Source organism: Amblyraja radiata, chromosome 3 (genome assembly GCF_010909765.2).
Source record: "Amblyraja radiata isolate CabotCenter1 chromosome 3, sAmbRad1.1.pri, whole genome shotgun sequence".
In the NCBI taxonomy this organism is placed as follows: domain Eukaryota; kingdom Metazoa; phylum Chordata; class Chondrichthyes; order Rajiformes; family Rajidae; genus Amblyraja; species Amblyraja radiata.
The window spans coordinates 35,868,738-35,892,540 of NC_045958.1; the positions used below are offsets into that span (position 1 = coordinate 35,868,738).

Here is a 23,803-nt window from a genome sequence, read left to right on the forward strand (position 1 = left end):
GTGGTTGCTCTTTCAAGTACTTCTTGGCAAACTGGCCATTTGTACTAACCTGGCCATCCTATTTTTGTGGTTTGCATCTTGCAGTGTAGTCTCTGTATTTCTGTTCATGAAGTCTTCTGCGGACAGTGGTCATTGATAAATCCACACCCGACTCCTGAAGAGTGTTTCTGATCTGATGGACAGGTGTTTGGGGATTTTTCTTTATTATTGAAAGAATTCTGCTGTCATCAGCTGTGGAGTTCTTCCTTTGCCTGCCAGTCCCTTTACAATTAGTGAGCTCACCAGTGCTCTCTTTCTTCTTAATGATGTTCCAAACAGTTGATTTTGGTAAGCCTAAGGTTTGGCTGATGCCTCTAATAGTTTTATTCTTATTTCTCAATCTCATAATGGCTTCTTTGACTTTCATTGACACAGTTTTGGTCTTCATGTTGATAAACAGCAATAACAGTTTCAAAAGGTGATGGAAAGACTCGAGGAAAGACTAGGTGCTGAGAGCTCTCTTATACCTGCATTGAGGAGGCATTTAAACACAGCTGAGCAATTACAAACACCTATGAAGCCATGTGTCCCATACATTATGATGCCCTGAAATGGGTGGACTACGTATAAACACAGCTGTAATTTCTACATCGTGAAACCAACATGTATAAAAATGGCCTTTAATAAAATCTGACAATGTGCACTTTAACCACATGTGATTTTGTTTCTATTACAAATCTCAAATTGTGGAGTACAGAGCCAAATAAATAAATGATGGGTCTTTATCCCAAACATTATGGAGGGTACTGTAAGTGTAAATCGTCCCTAGTGTGTGTAGGTTAGTGTTAATGTGCGTGGTCGCTGGTTGGTGCGGACTCGATGGGCCGAAGGGCCGGTTTCCACGCTGTGTCTCTAAACTAAACTCCAAACTACAGTACATTTTCGATTAACTAGTTTAAAAAAAGTAATGTTTTTCCTTAGAGAAGGAGACCAATACTATACCCAATATCAAAGGTGTGGCCTCATCTTAATGACTTAATCTTCCCTACTTTTGTATTTGTTGTACCTCTTCCTTGCAATAACGAGTCAAATTCTGCTGGCTATCGAATTACCATGACTGGCGACTGGTCTTCTATGAATTATGCACTAAGCCACCTAGATTCCTCGATACGTCAGAGTCTCTCTCTCATCCATATTGTCCCCACTACAACATATACTTTCTCATTTTCCACAACGTACTCCATTGCCAAATCTTTACTCACTTACTTAACCTCCTTTGTCTCCTTATGTTCTCTTCCCAAGTTACTTTCCAACCTAGTTTTACACATCAGCAAATACTGCTTCACCCGTGCCAGTTATCTAAATTGTAATGAGTTGAAGCCCCAGCAGCAGTACTTGTTACAGTCATAGCTGTATAGCATGGAAACAGGCCTTCACCCAGCTGTGATGCTGATCTACACCAATCTAATTTGCACATGCACCTCTATTCATTCCTATCCAAGTACCTGTCCAAATACCGTTTAATCACTGTAATTATAAATGCCTCTATGACTTTCTCTGGCACCTCATTCCATATAACTACCCCGGGGGAGAATCTTGCCTTCAGATATTAATTTCTCCAGTTTTACCTTAAGTTTCTGCTCTCTAGTTTCCGATTCCCCCACCTGATCAAATAAAGACTATCTACTGTATCTATGCCCCCTCAATTTATAAATCCCTCAACTTTTTTAAACCTCACAAGGTTATTGCCAACCAGAAAAAGATTCATTTATGCCAAATCCTTGTTTAATATTTGCTCGCCAATCTTCAACCTGCCCAAATACGCTCCCTCCAACCCCATGAGCTTTTACTTTATGCAATAACATTTGACATAACACTTTATAAAATGTCTTCAGGAAATCCAAGAAAAGTACATCCACCATTTTCTCTTTGTCAACTGCATGTTACATTTTCAAAGATTTCCGTTGGTCAAATATAATTTCTCTTTCAGAAAATAAGTTTTGACTTTGCCTAATCCCCTTGAACTTTTCGTAGCACCCCTAACACCTTTAATAATAACTTAACATTTTCCCTCTGACAAATGTTAAGCTACTTTGTCTGCATTTTCTGCTTTCCATCTCTCTCCCTTTTTGAATTTGCTATTTTCCAAGCTGGTGAAACCTTCCCAAAATGTCGAGAACTTTAGAAATTCAAAGCTAATATAACAATTGTCTCACCAGGCACTACCTTTAGGATCCTTGGACCAATCTATTGGACTCACGGCCTTATCAGGCTACAGCTCCAACAAAGGCAGCACAGTGGTGCATTTGATCGAGTTGCTGCTTCACAGCATCAGAGATCCAAGTTCAATCCTGACCTCCATATGTGCAATGTTGTCTGCTCTCCGTACGACCATACACGTTTCCTCCAGGTGCTCTAATTTTCTTCCACGTCCTAAAGTGGTGTGGGTTGGTAGATTAACTGGCCACTGTAAATTGCCTTTGTGTGAAGGTGAGTGTTAGAATCTGGGGGGAGTTGATGAGAATGTGGGGAGAATAAATAGTAGAATTACAGGATTCATCTAAATGGCTGTTTGATGGCTAGCACATAATTGGCGATCCATAGGGCCTATTTCCATGATGTATCTCGATGACCCTACTTTGTTGAGTACCATTTCCCAGTGTTTGTAATTTTCATGCATTTCTTCCTCACTCCAACCCCCAACCTACAGCTGTATGATTGGTGTATGTGCATGGCACGGGCATGTTACTCCACACTAGTTGGTTGTTCATTACTGGCATGGAAAACCCCACTGAAAAAACTCCATTCCTCCAGCGTGCCATCATAATTGTCATGTCCTCTCAGAACCAGCAGCAAAACAACAAATTAGGGTAAGGCAGATTGCTGCATTATTAGACAGGAGCTAGGGAGTTGTTATTGCGCAAGTCCAAATCTGACTTGTGAGAGTCGTTTAAAGGCCAGCTGATAAGAATTTAGGACAGAAATATTTCGGTAAGGAGGAGGGATGAGGATGTCAAGCTGAGGGAACTTTGGTTTCCCAGAGTTTGTAAATTTGGTTAAAAAAAGCACACGTAATGTTTAGAAAGATGAAATCAGATACAAAGTCAAAGTAAATTTTATTCGTCACATGCACATCACATGCAGTGAAATGAATTTGCCAGCAGCGATACATTTAAAAAGAACACACAATACACAATAAAAATGTAACACAAACATCCACCACAGCATTCTTCACTGTGGTGGAAGGCAACAAAGTTCAGCCAGTCCTCCTCTTAGTTCACCTGTGGTCGGGGTCATAGACCCTCCGTAGTCGCCGCTACAGACAGCCCAATGTACAGGCGGTGGAACATACTCAGCACTTTCCTACCAGAGTCTGCGGCTTCAGGATGTTATAGGCCGCAAGCCGGCAGTCAGAGCTCTTCTCCGGCGAGGGATCCCAGGCTCCGGAGGGTAAGTCCACGCCCCGCCCGCGGCTAGAAGCTCCGCGGACCACAGTCCCCACGGTGCCAAAGTCACCAGGCCAGCGATCAGAACACTCCTCTCTGGCGACCCGCGGCAAGGGTTCGCCCGCTCCGCAATGGAAAGTCCACGCTGCGCCTGCTGCCGATGCTCCGGGCCCAACTCCGGGAAAGGCCGCTCCAATCCATGGTGTTAGGCTGCGAGGGAGGCGACATGGAAAAAGTCGCCTCTCCGTGGAGGAAGCGGCCAAAAGCGGTTTCCCTCGTATCCCTCCCCACCACCCCCCACATAAGACATACCGAGAGACACGTTGGAAAGATCTAAAGTTAGCAATCAAAAGAGCCAAAAGGGGCTATGAAATGGCATTGGCGAGTATGATTAGTGAAAATCACATGGCTTTTTATACGTATATTAAAAACAAGAGAGCAACCAGGGAGAAGGTAGGACCAATTAATCATAATAGAGGGAATTTGTGCTCAGAGACACAGGATATAGACGAGGCACTAACCAAATACATTGCATTTATATTCACCAAAGAGACGGGCATGGAGGACAATGATATCACTATGGGGAATACTAATATACCAGGGCAGGGAGGATTTGGAGTTCGTGAACAGCATTAATCCCTCCGAGATTATTGATAGAAGCAAGAAAGGAGATTCTGAGTGTCTTGACAAAGATCCTTGTACCTTTGTAGGCTAGGTCCCAGAGGACTGCAGAGTAGCCAATGTTGTTCCTTTGTTTCAGAGGGGAAGTAGAGATAATCCAGGAAATTTTAGACCGGCGTCCTCATGTCGGGAATAGTAGGGAAGCTATGAAAACGGATTCTTCGGGATAGGATTTACCCGCTTTTCTGCGCTGTCATGTCCTACAAACTTGATTGAGTTCTTTAAGAAGGTGACAAAGGTGGTCAATGAGAGCAAGGTAGTGGATTTTGTCGTCACGAATATTAGTAAGACATTTGATAAAGTCCGTCATGGTCGGCTGATCCAGAAGATTAAGATGCATGAGATCCATGGCGATTTGGTCATTTGGATTCAGAACTGGCTTACTCATAGGATGAAGGAGGGCTGTGTTGGAAAGTTGTTATTCTGGTTGGAAGTCTGTGACCAGTGGAGTTCTGCAGGAATCTATACCAGGATCTCTGTTGTTTCTGATATCTATAAAAATGACTTGAACATAAATGTAGAAGTGTTGTTTCGCAATTTTACAAATGACACCAGAATTGATGAAGTTGCAGGTAGTGAGGAAGGCTGTCCAAGCATACAGTGATATATAGATTAGCTACAGAAATAGGCAAAAATAATGGCAGATACAATCTAATCCAAGTAAGTGTGAGCTGTTAGACTTTGGAAGGTCGAATGTAAGGGGAAAGTATGCAGTTAATACAGGGCTCGAAATTAGCGGTTGCCCGGGTGCCAATGGCCACCTAAAATGCCGCCGGGCAACCTAAATGCCGAGTCATTTTGCCTGGCTTGGCACTGCAGATACTGGTTTATACCAAAGATAGACACAAAAAACTGGAGTAACTCCGCGGGTCAGGCAACATCTCTGGAGAAAAGGAACGTGACGTTTCGTGTCGGCGGCGGCTGTAGTGCGGGGCAAAGATACTTGGTGCGGGGTGACGGAGGGTCGGAGCGAATGACGGGCCCCGCACAGCGGCTCCACCTCCTCCTTCCGCACCCCGCCCGCCTTGATAGCGGCCGCTGCTTGCCACTCCACCAACGGCGATAACCGCTTTCAAAACAAACCCTCCCGCACGCCGAGGCCGGGAGGAAGGAGGGAGGGAGGAAGGAAGGGGGAGGCCCCCTTCCGTCATCTGAAGCACCTGCACCGCTTGGCCCTGCACCTTCCTGTTGGCTGGCGGAGGAGGGGATGCCGATGCGAGGAGATCCCAACTGCCTCCCCCTTTGGCGGCGGCACTTGGCGGTGGACAGGGACGGATGGCCAAGGCAGCGGGGTGATGATGCCGGTGTTGTCTGAGGAGCACTGACCTTCCTTCCTCCCCAACCCCCCCCCCTCTCTCTCTCTCTCTCTCTCTTGTACGCTCCCCTCCACCCCCTTATCATGGGACCCCTCCTCTCCATCCCACACTGATCCCCATTCCCGCCTCTATTCAATCCTCACTGACATCCCCTGTGCTCCCCTACCCATCTACCCCCCCATCTATTCTCCCTGCACTGATCACCCTATCCACCTCGCATTGATTCTCCTACCACCCCACATCCATCCTACACTGGTCCCCAAATTCATCCTGTACTGACCCCCCTTCCCATTCATCCCGTACTGCTCCCCCCCCCCCATTCATCCTGTATTAAACCACCCATTCATCCCGTATTGACACTCCTTCCATTTATCCTGCACAGATCCCCCCATCCATCCTGTAGTGATCTCCCCATTCATCTTTTACTGTTTCCCCCCCCCCCCCCCATTCATCCTGTACTGATCCCTTCATTCATCCGGCACTGATCTCCCAGTCCATCCTGTACTGACCCCTCCTCCATTTATCCTGCACCGATCCCACCATCCATCCTGTACTGATCCCCTCATTCATCCTGTACTGATCCACCCATTCATCCTGTAGTGTTCCACCCATTCATCCTGTAGTGATCCCCCTATTCATCCTGCACTGACCCTCCGATCCACACTGTACTGACCCCCCCCCCCCCATTCATCCTGTATTTAACCTACCCATTCATCCTGCGCTGATCCTCCCCCCATCCATTCTGTACTGACCACCCCCCCATCCATCCTGCACAGAACCCCCCCCCCGTCCATCCCGTACTGATCCCCCCATTCAACCCCACTGACACTGCCCGCGCTCTCCCCTCACAATTTTACCTACTCCAACCAACACGCACTAATTCCCCTGCCTCAATCCATCCATTCCGCACCGATTGCCTTCTCAACCCCCCCCCCCCCCCCCCCCCCCCCCCGCCATCTATCCATCCCGCACTGATTCACCCCCCCCCCACACCTTGACCCTATTGTGCTGGAAATGTCTTCAGAGCGAACATTGACTATGTTTGATAACGGAATGCAATCAAATGTGTTTTAATTCCCAATGTTATTATTTGTTTTAATCCATAAAGATTGTGAACACGTGAAACATTAAAACCGCATTGTTTGATTGTCACTGCTACCGTTGACACGTTATTACAGAATTCATTTTAACAGCAAATCAATGCTCTTAATATGGAGTTATTTAACTAAATAAATAATACTGTAGTTATTTAATGAGCAACATTCACAACTATACGTTGGATTTATCCAGGTTTTACTTCTACAGTCGGTCATATACATCACAAATTTGGTCAGGAGATATTTCAGTTGAAATTTTAAAGTAAATTCTGAAGTGAGAATGATGGAAACAGCGTTTATTAATAATTAAAAATCTGGTGCGTGCAAACTGGGTATCTTCATTGCTGTTCACAACACGTACATCTAATCTGAATGGCCGGTAATGTGGCATTTTGACATCTTTAAACATATTGCCAAAAGAACATTTGCTGCAGTTATATCCTTTGGCCATCTCTTGTCAGTTAGTGTAATGTTTAACCTGTCAGATGGGTATAGTCGGTTTTAACAGCTATTATCATAAAATACCGTTAGAAATTTCCTTGCAACCTGTATATTTTGTTGTGGATAAATTATGTGGAAAGCGAGAGTGTTTCTGTACCAATAGCAATAACGACCCATGCTATGGCCATGTCATAATTTTCGGTCTTTCACTGAAAACATGCTTGCATCAATCTGTAGTGTGCATGGTTAAGCATATATGTTACCATGGTCCAGGATTTATTGACACAGGTTGATCATACGCTGAATAATCAAACCACATTTTTGTTTGGAAGTGGAAAGAAATAATATAAATTGCATTCATTGCAACGTGTAAAAATAGTTGAGATACTGTATTATAATTTTGCTGCATGTCATTGTGGTATATATCATGTCTTGATTGGTGAATATGTTTAGCTTGTGACTTTATTTGAAGCAAAAATAATATGTGAATGCTTCATTGAGCATAATTCCGACTGGTAACTACGCACTTCGTCCGAGCACATTATCGCACGCTTCATGCAAGCCGTCTTAAATGACCACCTAAACTGTCATTTGGAAACCTAAAAAGCTGCCAAGGTTGCCCGGCTGGCTACAGGGAAAAAAAGTTAAGTGAGTGCCCTGTAATAGCAAGACTCATAACAGCTTTGATGTACAAAGGCATCCAAATCCATAGCTCCCTAAAAGTGGCAACACAAGTTGTTAGTGTGGTAAAGATGGTGTATGGTTTGCTCATCTTCATAAGTTGGAGCAGTGAAGTACAAGAATCAGGAAGTCATGTTGTAGCTTTATAGGACTTTGGTTAGGCTGCATTGGGAGTATTGTGTGCAGTTCTGGTCGCCCCATTACAGGAAGGATGTGGATGCTTTGGAGAGAGCATAAAAGAGATTTAAAAGAATGATGCCTGGATTAGAGGGTGAACCTGCCTGGACAGTTTGAACAAACTTTGATTGTTTTCTGTGAAGAAACCTGATAGAAGTATACAAAATTAAGCGAGACATAGGTATAGGAGAGAATTAGAATATTTTTCTCAGGGTGGAAATATATCAGACAAGTTTAAAGGGCAGGACAAGTTTTTTTTTTACATAGAGAGTGGTGGCTGTGTGAGGTAGGAATGGAGGCAGATACAATAGTGACATTTGAGTGGCTTTTAGATAGACACGTGGTTATGCAGGGAACAGAGAAATATGGATCAAGTGCAGGCAGAGGTGTTTAACATAAGTTGGCATCATGTTCAGTATGGGCATTATGGGCCGAAGGGACTGTTCCTGTGCTTTTCTATATATTGATTGCATCCTTTGTCCCTTGAATGTTTGTGTTTCTCTTTGATAATATGAAACTAGTGATAATGGAAATTAGGTCTAAAGCCTGCAAATCCCTACTCAACACTATTATAGGAGCACCTTTACCAAAGAACTTCTACAATTTAAGAAGGTGGTTTACCAGCATCTTCCCAAGGTTTGTGATATAATTAGAATAGGCAACAAAAACTGGCCTTGGAAGTGATGCCACATCTTACAGGATGACAAATAGGAAAATAATACATAACAGAAGCCAATGATTTAGCTTATGTATTTCTGCTGGCTCGTTAAAAGATTAATATGATTTTGGCTTTGGTTCCCTGCCCTATACCCTATTCTTCCCTTTTGAGAACATTCTCAATGGCCCTTCTAGTGACTCATTAGGTAGTGAGTTTCATACTTTCTGCAAAACCATTTTTTTCATCAAATAATTTCTGGTTCTTTTGACATTTACTTTACATTTATGTCCTCCGATTCTAAACAGTCTTAATTATCTTATCAAAATTCTTCCTGTTGACGCTAATAATGTTCATTTACCCATCTAATTTCTGCTATCAATCTATGAAGTTTCCCCTGTACTCTAGTTTAGGATGATATTCGTCCAGAAGTGGTCAGAATTATCCAGCTGAAGTCCCAAAAGAGGATTTAAAAAAAAGATTTAGCATAAATTCTGTACTTTAATTTATCAATATGCCATTTAAAAAAAATCAACTTTCCTTGCCACCTTCAAAAATTCTGTGTGTGTACCCCCAGGACTTTTTGTCTTGCATTCCTTTTAAAAATCATACCATATATATTCTATCAACTCTCCTCCATTTTCCTATTGAATTAAACAGTCCACAATTACAGTGTGGAATTTCAGGTTTATGGCCTTCAATGCAAGCCAGATTCAACATCTTACACAATCATCCTACACTAGAATTCCTCTGAATTTGAAATTCCTAGTCCAAATCGTAAAGTCCTTATCAAACTGACCAACGTGCCTCTGCAAAGTCTGCACCAGTTTGTACTTTCCCTCCTTGCTCAGCTTGTGGGAGAATTTAGTTATCTCAACCATACTTTCCATAACCTAATTCAGAAATTGAATAAGTCTCCATTCCCCAGAGTTAATATTTCTCACCATGCAATGCATAAAGTACATTCCATATGCTTTAAAAAAAAAGATTTTTACTCTGAATAATGCCCATGAACTGAAGGAAAAGCAAGTGCATTTGGTTCCAAGTTGTTTGGAGCGGAAATCAAAAAGATTGTGATTGTATATTAAGATATCTACCAACCTTGATGAAATATTTTAGTTCATGTCTTGAGATGATGGACCAGTGAGAATTAATGTGAATCAGTGTGGGCAATGGGGTTCTTGACATATTGAATCTGATGGAGATGGAAAGTGAAGGAACTGGTAAAGAATACATTGGATGAGTTAAGTTCACGAGCTTGCGACTATGAAGTTACAACTTTAATGGAACATTATTAAGCTTACACTTGAAAATTGCTGTTTCAGTCTTTCAGTATTTAATCTCCATTGTGCCTTGAAGTTCATCATACATTTAATCCATGGAGTAACCAGTTATCTCAAACACAGAGGAACATAAAGCACTTTGTGTTCATCAAGCACTGTAGCATCAGCGGTTTCTTGTCTCATAGAAACATAGAAAAATCAGTGCAGGAGTAAGCCATTCGGCCCTACTAGCCAGCACCGCCATTCAATATGATCATGGCTGATCATCTAAAATCAGTACCCCGCTCCTGCTTTTTCCCCATATCCCTTGATTCATTTAGCCCTAAGGGCTAAATCTAACTCTCTCTTGAAAATATCCAGTGAATTGGCCTCCACTGCCTTCTGTGGCAGAGAATTCCACATATTCACAACTCTGGGTAAAAAAGATTTTTCTCTTCTCAGTCCTAAATGGCCTCCCACTTATTCTTAAACTGTGACCCTGGTTCTGGATTCCCCCAACATTGAGAACATTTTTCCTGCATCTAGCCTGCCCAATCTTTTAAGAATGTTATATGTTTCTATAAGATTCCCTCTCATCCTTCTAAATTCCAGTGAATACAAGCCCAGTCGATCCATTCTTTCATAATATGTCAGTCCCACCATCCCGGGAATTAACCTGGTGAACCTACGCTGCACACCCTCAATAGCATTAATGTCCTTCCTCAAATCCTCTCGCAATGAAAGCCAACAGTCCATTAGCTTTCTTCACCGCCTGTGGTACCTGCATGCTTACTTTAAGTGACTGATGTACAAGCACACCCAGGTCTCGTTGCACCTCCCCTTTCCCTTATCTGACACCATTCAGATAATAATCTGCCTTCCTGTTCTTGCCACCAAAGTGGATAACCTCACATTTATTCACATTATACTGCATCTGCCATGCATCTGCTCACTCACCCAACCTATCCGTCACCCTGCAGCCTCATGGCATTATCCTTGCAGCTCACACTGCTACCCAGCTTGGTGTCATCCGCAAACTTGGAGATGTCAAATTTAATTCCCTCGTCTAAATCGTTAATATATATTGTAAATAACTGGGGTCCCAGCACCGAGCCTTGCGGCACTACCTGCCATTCTGAAGGACCCCGTTAATTCCTACTCTTTGCTTCCTGTCTGCCAACCAGTTCTCTATCCATGTCAATACCCTACCCCTAATACCATGTGCTCTAATTTTGCACACTAATCTCTTGTGTGGGACCTTGTCAGCTTTTTGAAAGCCCAGATACACCACATCCACTGGCTCTCCCTTATTCATTCTACTTGTTACACCCTCAAAAAATTCCAGATTAATCAAGCATGATTTCCATTTCATAAATCCATGCTAACTTTGACCGATCCTGTCACTGCTTTCCAAATGCGTTGCTATAACATCTTTAATAATCGACTCAAGCATCTTTCCCACTACCGTTGTACTGCTAACTGGTCTTTAATTCCCCATTTTCTCTCCCTCCTTTCTTAAAAAGAATTGGCTACCCTCCAGTCCACAGGAACTGATCCAGAGTCGAGAGAACATTGGAAAATTGATCACCGATGTGTCCACGGTTTCTAGGGCCACCTCCTTGAGTACTCTGGGATACAGACCATCAGGCCCAGGGTATTTACATATCTCTACAGATAAAAAAAAATTCTACATTACATCACTTAACATAGAAATAACTGCTTGCATACACGGAGCGTAGATCTTTGTTCCCGCCTTAAATGAAAAATATTGTTTGTGGAAAACATATTTCATTGTGAAAGCAATTAGATTTTAAAACTTACTATTTAGTAGAATCCGACAACTGGTACTCTCTCCTTCGGTCATAGGATTCCTGGATGCCTGGGTCCACCCATAAACATTTTATTGCATCCACGTAAGGGTTTTCAAAGATTGTCACCTTTTCTACATCAATCTCACGAACCAGCTGTGCATGTGCCTGTAGAGAATTAAATAGTTGTAAATTAAATACTTTCATCATTCTTAAAGCTTTGCAGGACTCCGTTTTAAAATCTATGATCAACAAAATATTAGCACCGTTATATGATTTGCACAAGAATCCATTACATGATTGAAGTATATAGGATATAATCCTAAGACCATCACACAAAAATGAACATGGTAGCCAACCAAAACTATACCCACAGTGGAATGACTGGAAATGTTCTGAAATCTTGGGATTTCAGTCTTGAGGCCAGCTTCCACCTATCAAAAGATGAATGGTTTTCCAGGCATAGTGCTCCCAGTAAAACATTTACCTGTGCATTGTGGACAGCCTGATTGTATACATGTATAGATTTTTCTTTGACTGATAGCACACAAATAAAAGCTTTTCACTGTACACATGACTATAATGATTGAATGAATGAATTTTTATTGTCATGTGACAAGTCACAGTGATGTTCTTTGTTTTGCATATCCGAGGTACGCAAAGAGTCACCACATAAAGAGAGCTGACATCCCGTTCTGACAATCGGAAAGATTGAGTGACTGAGTTACATATTACTAAACTTTGAAATGACCAAGGCACACTGAAGTAGTTCATCTAGTCCACATATGTTCCTCAAAATGGAAGCTCAAATGGTATCTGAGACTTTGGACGATTGGACCTAAAATATATCATCTTAACCAAGGAATGAGAAATACACTAATACAATTCCGAGAATTGGGCTGAAGGGATGACAGCAGACATGTGGGAAATACACAAAATTGACTTTTGCTTTGCTGAGCACCTCTATTCCATCCACAGGAATGCCCCTAAGCTTCTAGCTGCAACTTCAATTTTCCAGCCCACTCCAACTTTGACTAATCTATCCATGAGCTGTTACAACGAGGCCCACTACAACTTTGAAGAACAGCTCATCTATTTTTGGACACATTGCAACCTTCCAGAATCAATATCAAATTCACCAACTTTAGGTAACTCACTCCGACTGTGTCAGAACTGCCAGTCATAATTTGGGTTTCGTTTTTCTCTTTTTACTTGTGTAGTCTACTCTGCTTGGTACATTTCACCGCTTTGCTATGAGCAACACATATCACAGACAAAGCAACATTATCTGATCATAATAGCTACGTGAACTCATTTAGTCTCATCCTATCAGGGAGATTCCCTTTGTTCAACCCATCTCTCCCCCCACTTTCTCTGCACCTGAAAACAAACATATTTCTCTTTTTCCAGTTAGACAGTCTGGTCTTAAACCTAAATATTAAATCTGTATCTCTTTACACATGGGTCAATGCACATAGTCTTGACCCATTGATCAGTTGCTCATTTTGGTATGCGTAGATCAGTTGTGCAATGTATTATATCTGTCTGTTGTGGATTGTCATAATGCTGGCTTACCACCAGGGGGAGGTGAGGAACAAAGGAAAGAAAGAAGGCAGAGACTGCAGATGCTGGAATCTGCAGCAAAAGGCAAACTGCTGGAGGAACTCATTGGGCTGAGCAGCATCTATGGGGGAGGGGGGTGGGAATGGCATTGTTTTAGATCAAGACTTTGCATCACGAGTTACCAGTGAAAATAACCAGTATAGAGGTCCCGCACGGGAATGGTGACTAAAATTAGAGCACATGGTATTGGGGGTAGGGTGTAGACGTGGATAAAAAATTGGTTGGTAGACAGGAAGCAAAGAGTAGGAGTGAACGGGTCCTTTTCAGAATGGCAGGTAGTGGCGAGTGGAGTGTCGCAAGGCTCGGTGTTGGGGCCACAACTGTTTACCATATATATTAATGATTTGGAAGAGGGAATTAGGAGCAACACTAGCAAGTTTGCGGATGACACAAAGCTGGGTGGCAGTGTGAACTGTGAAGAGGATGTTAGGAGGTTGCAGGGTGACCTGGACAGGTTGAGTGAGTGGGCAGATGTGTGGCAGATGCAGTATAATATAGATAAATATGAGGTTATCCACTTTGGTGGCAAAAACAAGCGGGCAGATTATTATCTCAATGGGGTTAGGTTAGGCAAGGGGGAGGTGCAACGAGACCTGGGTGTCACTGAAAGTTGGCGTGCAGGTACAGCAGGCAGTGAAGAAAGCTAATGGAATGTTGGCCTTCATAACAAGAGGATTTCAGTATAGGAGCAGAGAGGTTCTTCGGCAATTGTATAGGGCTCTGGTAAGACCACATCTGGAGTATTGTGTCCAGTTTTGGTCTCCTAATTTAAGGAAGGACATCATTGTGATTGAGGCAGTGCAGCGTAGGTTCACGAGTTTGATCCCTAGGATGGCGGGACAGTCATATGAGGAAAGATTGAAAAGGTTAGGCTTGTATTCATTGGAGTTTAGAAGGATGAGGGGTTATCTTATAGAAACATATGGTTATAAAAGGATTGGACAAGCTAGATGCAGGAAAAATGTTCCCAATGTTGGGCGAGTCCAGAACCAGGGGCCACAGTCTTAGAATAAAGGGGAGGTCATTTAACACTGAGGTGAGAAAAAACTTTTTCATCCAGTTGTGAATTTGTGGAATTCCCTGCCGCAGAGGGCAGTGGAGGCCAAATCACTGGATGGATTTAAGAGAGAGTTAGATAGAGCTCTAGGGGCCAGTGGAGTCAAGGGATATGGGGAGAAGGCAGGCACGGGTTATTGATTGGGGGCAATCAGCCATGATCACGATGAATGGCGGTGCTGGCTCGAAGGGCCAAATGGCCTCCTCCTGCACCTATTTTCTATGTCTAAGAGGAGGAAGTGAAACGGGGTCACAAGTGATAGGTGAACTCAGGAAGGGTGAAGGATGATGGACAGATGGAGCTAGCTGGGAAGGTAGAGGGATGGAGTTGAGAGTCTAGAGCCAGGTGTGTGATAGATGGAAACAGACAAGGCGGGAAGAAAAAAAGTTTGGCAGACGGAGCCAGATGGGACAACAGGAGAATAGCTGCTGGAAACTGATAAGCTAGAACACAAAGGCCACCAGTACTGGAATCTAATAAATAAAGATGATGATAATGGGAGATATGCACAAAATGTTGGAGTAACTCAGCAGGACTGTCAGCATTTCTGGAGAGAAGGAATGGGTGACATTTCAGGTTGAGACCTTTCTTCAGACTGAAGAAGGGTCTCGACCCGAAACTTCATCCATTCTTCTTCTCCAGAGATGCTGCCTGTCCTGCTGAGTTACTCCAGCATTTTGTGTCTGTCTTCAGTGTAAAACAGCATCTGCAGTTCCTTCCTGCACAAGATGACAATGGGAAATGTTAGGGGAGAGGTGAAGGATATTTGGAACCAGATGGGGGATGGGGAGGTCTAAAGGGGTACAAAAGACCAAAGGTGTATTAGAAGGAGAGAGAGCGGAGCCGAGGAGGTAATGATTACCTGTAATAGGAAAATTCAATGTTCATACCATTGAGTTCCAGACTACCCCAGTGGAATACGAGGTCTTGTTCCTCTAGTTTGCACTGACCTCTCCTAGCAGTGGAGAAGGTTTCAGGTGGACAGGTCAGCGTGGGAATGGGAAGAGGAGTTAAAACGGCATGCTGCCAGGAGCTTGGGATGGCCATTACAGACTATACGCAGATGCTCTGCAAATCAGTTTTTTTGTCTGCACTTGGTTTTGCCAATGGATAGGCCACAAAAATAAAGGTTACATTTGATGAACAGTACAAGATGCTGTCTAGTTCTCTAAATTATAACAAATATTAAGCTACCCTACCCCACCTCACCTCCAGCCCACAACTAATTTAACCATTTTCATGTCTGCAGTATTCACTCCTCATTGGAAACCCACTACAACCTGTCACATCAAAGCTCAGTAGAACCACAGAGATCTGTTGAATTCTATTCTATTCTTTCAATTCCTATCGAGATCATTATTTAGCATCTTTTGATTTGAAGGAATTCATCATAACTCCATCAAGTACTTAGTTAATTTTGATGTGTCAAATTGTGAAAAGTCAAGTATTTTATGTAAGCTTCTCTCACTGTGAAAGGTTCTCTCAATATTACGTATCTTATGCTGCATTACAAATTCCTCAAAGCTGCTTGAATGGAAGATTTCAGAGACCTCCCACTGCTATCCTTTAATCTCCAGTGAGAATAAAAATGAATGAAATTGGTGCAGGTGCAAAAAATCGCACTTATTGAAAATTAGCAACTCCACTTACACACATTTCACTAAATACCAAGTTTATTGCTACAAGCGTAATCATTTCATTCAACTGCAAATGGAGCAGCTCCAAAAATATATTTTGTATTTCTTACATTTTCAACCTCCACTTTCTGATATAAGTGTGCTGTTGGGCATTAGTTGTATGGATCACCAATAATAGTGTGTTATTAAATTGCATCCTGAAATAAGATGAGATACTAAAAAGCTACCATATTTTTTTTAGCTTGGAGGTTACTGATTATCAGTCTGAATAGCGCTAAAAATCAATGCCACATGGCATATGATGTTAAGGCTATTTTACAGTAACAATAGCTTCACTGTTAACTCTGCGGTGTATAGAATCTATATAGAATCTGTAAGGTGCGGAAATATCAGCTGTGGGGGAACAACATTCACAGTTTCATTGCTACTCCGTGAAGAAAACAATGCCAATATTTTCAACGACCTGACATTACAAGACCAATTAGACGTACATCCAATCACAGTTACAACGATTTACCAAAATAAAATATTGGAATAAAATCTGCATAAATCTCAAAACCATCTCAAGTTACAAAACCAATCACTTGAATAGTGGCAATAAAACTTAAATGAGTTTTACACCACATGCAAATAAGATTCACAGCTTACAATATTGACTAAGGGAGCATAAATAAGAGGGAAATACAAAGATTTCTACCAGCAGATAGTTTATCATCAAGAGCAGAGAGCAATGATATGCACACTAAGAAAGGCATTCACTATTAATGTGGTTCAAGTTCTCATTGCTGCCTGCATTTAACCGGAAATGTGCAATTTCTGGACCCAGCTGAAATGCTCATAAAACCATGGCATCAACTTTTCTGACAATTGAGATATGTTAGATTTAGTTGTTCAACCTGCTGTAGCTGCAGAGTACTGACTTCACACCCACCATTCTGCTCACATTCATGGTGATGTTACCTTGACTCTGGTTTAAACAAAACAGAACATGGTGTAGGTCATAAATTCATAAGTGATAGGAGCAGAAGTAGGCCATTCGGCCCATCAACTCCACCATTCAATAATGGCTGATCTATCTTTTCCTCTCAACCCCATTCTCCCGCCTTCCCTCCATAACCCCCGACACCCATACTAATCAAGAATCTATCTATCTCTGCCCTAAAAATATCCATTGACTTGGACTCCACAGCCTTCTGTGGCAAAGAATTCCACAGATTTACCACCTTCTGACTAAATAAATTCCTCCTCATCTCCATCCTAAAGGAACGTCCTTTAATTCTGAGACTATGGCCTCTGGTCCTAGACTCTCTCACTAGTGGAAACATCCTCTGCACATCCACTCTATCCAGGCCTTTCACTATACCCGGGACTTATTGCAGCACCTTCCTCATAAATTTGATGCCATGATTCTGACACAACTTCAGATAATCCAAAAATCCAATTTGAAGTTACAATTTAGGATTTTTTCTACCAGAGGCTACCTCCGACTCAAAAAACTTTTGATGACAAATTAATATTGACTTTTAATCTAATATCAAAAATATTTTTCTTCAAATTTACCTAGTTTCTGGATCAATTTTTTAAAATAAAATCTTTTGTTATATTCAGTTTCAACATGTACAAAATATTGAGCTCTACCAATTAAAACCTTGAGTGCTAAACATGCACTGTGCAATTAATACGAGTTGAAACTAATTAGGTTATGTATTTCAGTATTTCTCTTTTGTGGAATCTATTTTTAAACATAATTTAAATCCCACAATTTATGTTATAGTAAAATTACTTCTCATTTTTGATGAACAAAGCAAAATTGTTTTGTCATATTTTCCATAAATGTTTGGTAATCAAAAGATTCAAGTTTTAAATTAGAATACAGAAATAAAGCTTTTAAATCCTTAAGGCAACTCACTAGAACATGAATAATTCAAAATCCTCCACAGATTTTAATTCCACGACCAAAAGCATACTCAATAAACATTGCCCTTTATTTCAGCACTTTAAATACATAAATTAGATAAAACCCAGAGATTTTAGAAATAATAAATTGTCAGATTGGCAGCCATTGGGGAGGGCAGGGGTAGAAGGTGAGAGCAGTGTGTGTACACAATCTAGGTATTAAAAGAGTTCCACATTATTAGAATAAGATGTGAAATTAAATCACTCAACACCATAATCAGAGGAGATAGGTCTAAGATGAGGATGGAAATGTTCAATAGGAACTGGAGGAACAATTTTTTCACATGGTACATGGAACGAGCTGCCAGAGGAGGTAGTTGAGGCAAAAACTATCACAACATTTAAAATACATTTGGACAGGTACATGGATAGGATAGAGTACGAAGGATAGGGGCCAAATGCAGGCAGGTGGGACTGGTGTAGATGGGACACATTGATCAGCATTGGCAAGTTGGGCCGAAGTGCTTGTTTCCACACTGTATGACTCTTATGACACATTAGATGCATATAAAAATGTAACATTCAAGAAATATGATGGGATCTTGATTTGTATCTTGGCCAATATTAATCTACTAGCTGAAATATGAACAAGAGCCACAGAGTGAACATTGTTTACAAAATATGACCGTGTAAAATTAACTTGCATGTTGCACTAGTAGAGGCAACTTTTAAAAATATATTTTATGGATATGAAGCAGTCGGCAACAGACAAATTCTGACTGAATCCACTCCAAAGGAACAGGACATTTTTAAAAAAAACTTTTTTTATTAGAAGCATGTATACAAATAATAGTAAGCGACAATTTAATTACAGATTTCTTACATAGCTTCACTTTTTTAATTGTTTTTAAAGACTAAAGATAAAGAGAGAAAAAAATGAGAAACTATAATCTAATAGAGAGAAAAAGAAGACGAAAAAAGAAATTACAAATAACAAGATTGTGGAGATAGATCCAGGAGATGTTGAGTATAACTATTCATCCAATCCCAAACTCAGGTTTCAACCCTGATTTTGTGTTAAACCAATTCACTTTTTTAAGAATTCAATAAATGGAGACCATATTCTAACAAATAATTCTGGTATGTCAATGAAGACAAATCTTATTTTTTCCAAGGACATTTTGACTCAAATAGGCATCCGTGATATTTCTTGAATACGGTCTTTTGACTCCAAATGACTCTTATGGGCCTGTCCCACAGTCGATTTTTCAGGCGACTGCCCGGCGATTGTCAAGTCTTCGGCGACTGTCAGAGTGGAACACACACACACACCGCTTCCTTCACCAGCCCGTTATGCAGGCGGGGGACAGGGAAAGCGGGGAGAGCACTGTCTGAGTGAAATTCACAGTGCAAAGCCAGTGTGATACAGGCACACACCGCGATGAACAGGAAGGTTGGCGCTGTAATTAAGATGGTGAAAGCAAAGAGGGGGGAAGAAGGAGTGGAGACAACTTTTAAGAAACCAGAGATACACGGTTCTTCGACCTCCTGGCAACCCACTACCACCGCACCTACGGCACAAAAATTCTCGCTACTCTCCATGGCAGCTTCAGTCTGGTCGCCGATAATTTTTCAACGTGTTGAAAAATTTGCGGCGACCATAATGAGGCCGTGACTAGTTCCCAGAATGCGGGAACTCCTCACGACCATGAAGGCGACTACCCGGCAACCACCCACGAACATGTGGCGACCGCATAGTTTCCTGCAGTCGCGTAAGTGGGACAGGCCCATAACTAATTTCAATAGATGCACCATAGTAACCACCGGGTTACTTTCTACAATTCTCTTTCTGCAATTATGTAAGGCATGATTGTGATTGTTTATGGATGATTTTCTTGGATAGCATACAAAACAAAGTAATTCAATATCCATGACAATAATTAGCCAATACCAATTCATGAATAATGTGGGTGACTTTTGATACTGTTCATGGGACTATTATATACACAAATTCTAAAAATGTAAATAGGAAATTATAAATAGAAACAGAAACTATATTGGCAGAGGGGTAGGTTCCTATGAAGGAGCGGCCATGGTATGGAGGGTGATAGGAGAAAGTTTAGTGGACAGAATAGGCAGGGGAAAATCAGGGAGTGAGGAAGGAATGCTATTTTAAATTGCACTTATTTTAATGCAAGGGGGCCTGACACGTAAGGCAGATAAACAAAATTTCTAAATTAGGATAAGGCCAACTTTGAAAGTACAAGACAGGAACTCGCTCAGGTTGATAGGAGCAGGTTGTTTGTAGGAAAAGGAACATTAGGAAAGTGGGTAAGAAGGAACTGCAGATGCTGATTTACACCGAAGATAGACTCAAAATGCTGGAGTAACTCAGCGGGTCAGGCAGCATCTCTGGAGAAAAGGAATAGGTGACATTTTGGGTCGAACACTTCTTCAGACAGAGAGTCCGGGGAGGGGGAAACTAGAGGTAGGAAAAGGGACAGAACAAATTAGAGCCGGCACTGATAGCCAAGGAGCCCACTATGGTCCATTGTTGGCTGTGAAGGAGGTGATAATGAAAGGATATGAACAGTGAGATTAGCAGGATGACTAGGGTGAGGGGGGATGGGGAGAGAGAGGGAATGCAATGGGGTGCTTGAAATTAGAGAAATCGACATTTATACCGCTGGGTTGCAAGCTGCCCAAACAAAACATGAGGTGCTGTTCCTCCAATTTGCGTGTGGCCTCACCCACGACAGATCGGTCAGTATGGGAATGGGAAGGGGAGTTAAAATGTTTGGCAATCAGATCGCGTCGGCCAAGGTGGACTGAGCGGAGGTGTGTAGAGTCCCTGCTTTCTCTACACTACCTGCCCTTCCATCTATTTTTGTATCATCTGGTCCCTGAACAGAATCGAGGGGGGAGGTATAGGGACAGGTGTTGCCTCACCTGCAGTTGCAGAGAAAGTACCTGGGGAGGCGTGGTTTGGGTGTAAATGGATGAGTAAACTAGGGAGTTGGAGGGGACGATCCCTTTGGAAAGCAGAAAGGGGTGGAGATGGGAAGCTAGATGTGACTCGTGGTGGGATCCCATTGGGAGGTGGCGAAAATATCAAGAGGATTATGTGCCGTGTGTGATGGCTGGTGGGGTGAAACGCGAGGACTGGGGGGGACTCAGTCCCTGTTGCGACTGGGGGAATATTGAAGGGTAAAATAGTACATTGGCCCAAAGGGGATATGCCTGCAATTACCCTTGGTACGGGGTGATAACGCTCTCATCTTAGAGTCAACGTGAACCTTGCATTAAGAATACAGCAGCTTCTAAAAAGATGTCACCAGGAAAGCCAAATGTATAAATGATTGAAATTAGTACCTTTAAGGATAAGAGGATTTAAATGCAGTATAATGCTCCAGATAGTAAAATGTTGGCACATTGGAGGTCAGTGCTATCAAAAAGCTTTCTAGGGTAATGTGAAAAAAAATCATTTCCTAGAAATTACACCCAGTGGACCAGTCATAATTTATGAGTTTGGATATCATCAGCAAATAATAGCACCAATTAAAAGAGATGATTTGAAAAACCACATTCAGTTGCACAACCGAATGCCATCTTCATCTGATATTATACACAGGCAGTAAAGGAATAATCCAGAGTGACTGGTCATAAGTGTGTACAAACATTATTTACTGATTGCATTAAATTGTTATTTAATTGTTTCGTTAAGGTTTGCTTTCTTCATTCATTAACATTGGTGGATACACAGGGAACATCAGCATTTTGTCAGAGTGCCTATTTTCCCTACTGAAGTGCCATCTTCCACATCTGCCACTAGAACCTGTGGTAATGATATGACAACATTTCGATGGTGCCCTTACCTTAAATGGCACGGATGAGTGACATTTTCTGCTGATGTTCACAGCCCACCTGTATGTTCAGGGAGTGGGAGCCTTTGCTGCTCAAGTTGAAGCACGGATTCACAACTGAATTCCAAGGCACTTCCATTTCAGTCTATCACCCCTGATCTTCCAGTTGCCTATATTTCTGACCAGTGTATACAATTATGATGCTATACATCAGACTCTTGAATACGGCACGACACTAACCTCTGCAACTATGATCATCAATGGACCATGTCGTTGGTTGCAGTACTGACTTCAGTTTTACACTTTTATAGCTAGCCAGTGTAACAGTTAGTAATTTATTGTTTGATTGATTATTGCATTATTGGATATATGTATGTTATTGCCACTTTGTACCTGTTGAGCTGCAGCAAGAAATAATTAAATTGTTCCATTGCCAGTACATATGGAAATTAAACACTTTTGATTTGATTCTTGATAAAAAAATAAATACTTGGAATACTCAGCAGATGAGACAGAAATTGTGAAGCAAAAAACAATGATTTATGTAATTGACCTTTGATTAGCAAATTGTACATCTTCTAACACTGCATTCAGTAATCTCATTCAGTAATGTGATCTCTACATTGGGAAAATCAAACACAGATTGGATGACAGCTTTGAACAACACCTCAACTCAGGCTCCAGGAGTGGTCTCGAGCTTCCATTTGTCTGTCACTTTAATGCTTCATCTAATCCTTCATCCCACTCCCATGCTAACCTCTTGCATCTTTGGACTCCAACAATATTTGATCAAAGCACAGCACAGACTTCACCGACCACATCTAACCTTCTAACTTGCACATTACAGCTTTCAGCACTCAGATTTCACACAATTGGCCATTCTCTCAACTTTTTTCCTCTTTCCCTTCTATAGTTAAATTTATCACCTCCAAATTACTCCACCCGAAGATATACTTCAATCATTCACTCACTATTAAATAATTTTTACAGGTACAAATTGACGAGAAAATGTCCAAATATTCTGCTTTATTTCACATTTCCAACATCAGCTGTATTTTATTTTTTGACATGACATGACACTTGTCACATCTATTTTAGAATAATTTCCTCTTTCCAAGCATCTATTACAGCTCATGTACATTTTAGGACGGCATACTCCATGGTATGGCATATTTCATTCTCCTAGTGGGTGCTTAGCTAGAATTGCAACAGATGATCGATTTCAGAGAACTGGAGGAAAGAACATGGCTGTCAGAAGAAGTGAATGATGGTCCTTTGGGCTTCTTATCTCTGCTCCAATATGCACTCTCTTTCTTCAAAGCCTGCAAGACATCTTTAAAAGCAACAATTTTTCAGAGATAAACGGGAAAATATGCTCACTGCTCACCCTGTCTCACCACGTAATGTTCATTCATATTCATTATGTCTAGGCTTGCCTATTTATAGTTTATAGATTCATTCACTGACTCTAGAGCATTTGTTTCTCCTCGTCTGTGTAAGACTTGAGTGGAATATTTATGTAATTGGTGATATGAGATCCAATCAGCCATTTATTGGTACATAATAAAGAACCATTTAATATTCAAGTCAGTCTCAGAGCAGATTTCTTTTAAAGGCAATCTTGCAGAAATGTTTTTTTCTGGTTATGTGCATAATTGGTTATAAAATGTAAATGTAAGCAATGCAGTGGGTCTATTAAAAAAAATTAACAAAATACTCAGCTGCTTTGTTTTTGCTGCTGTTAATACTGTTCATTTACACAACTGCAAAACCAAATAGTATTTAGATTAGTAGCACGGCAAAGCTGCCCAAAGCATTATTCATCTTGATGAATTACACCCGTAAAATTACCTCCATTATTTGAATCAAAACATTATTCTTGATCAGATGAAATAACAGATGTTAGTCAAAACCTAATCAAAGTTAAATCAAGTCAAACAAAATGTTCAGTTCTAATGCCATGCAATGTCAAAATAAAGCACAATAGATTAGACATATTCCTGTTGAAATGGAACTCTCCTATCTCCATTAAGGAGATGACAATTTCAGATTTAAGATATACAAACACACACTGCGCTTCTTACATGAGAAAACACCACTGATAAGTCATCTGATTTTTGCTACATTGAAACAAAAAACAAAGTAAGTTGCACATGCATCCAATTTTAAATGATTTCAATCATC

The 23,803-nt window shown here is 41.4% G+C and overlaps 1 protein-coding gene across 1 annotated transcript in view; it reads right to left on the reverse strand.

The window, feature by feature from the left end:
- The window catches only part of LOC116970916 (guanine nucleotide-binding protein G(q) subunit alpha), a 163,632-nt gene that overhangs the window by 23,832 nt on the left and 115,997 nt on the right, over positions 1–23,803 (reverse strand). Inside the window, exon 3 of the mRNA XM_033017587.1 lies at positions 11,557–11,711. Coding sequence (XP_032873478.1) covers positions 11,557–11,711 — 155 coding nt within the window. The remainder of the gene's footprint in view (positions 1–11,556; positions 11,712–23,803) is intronic.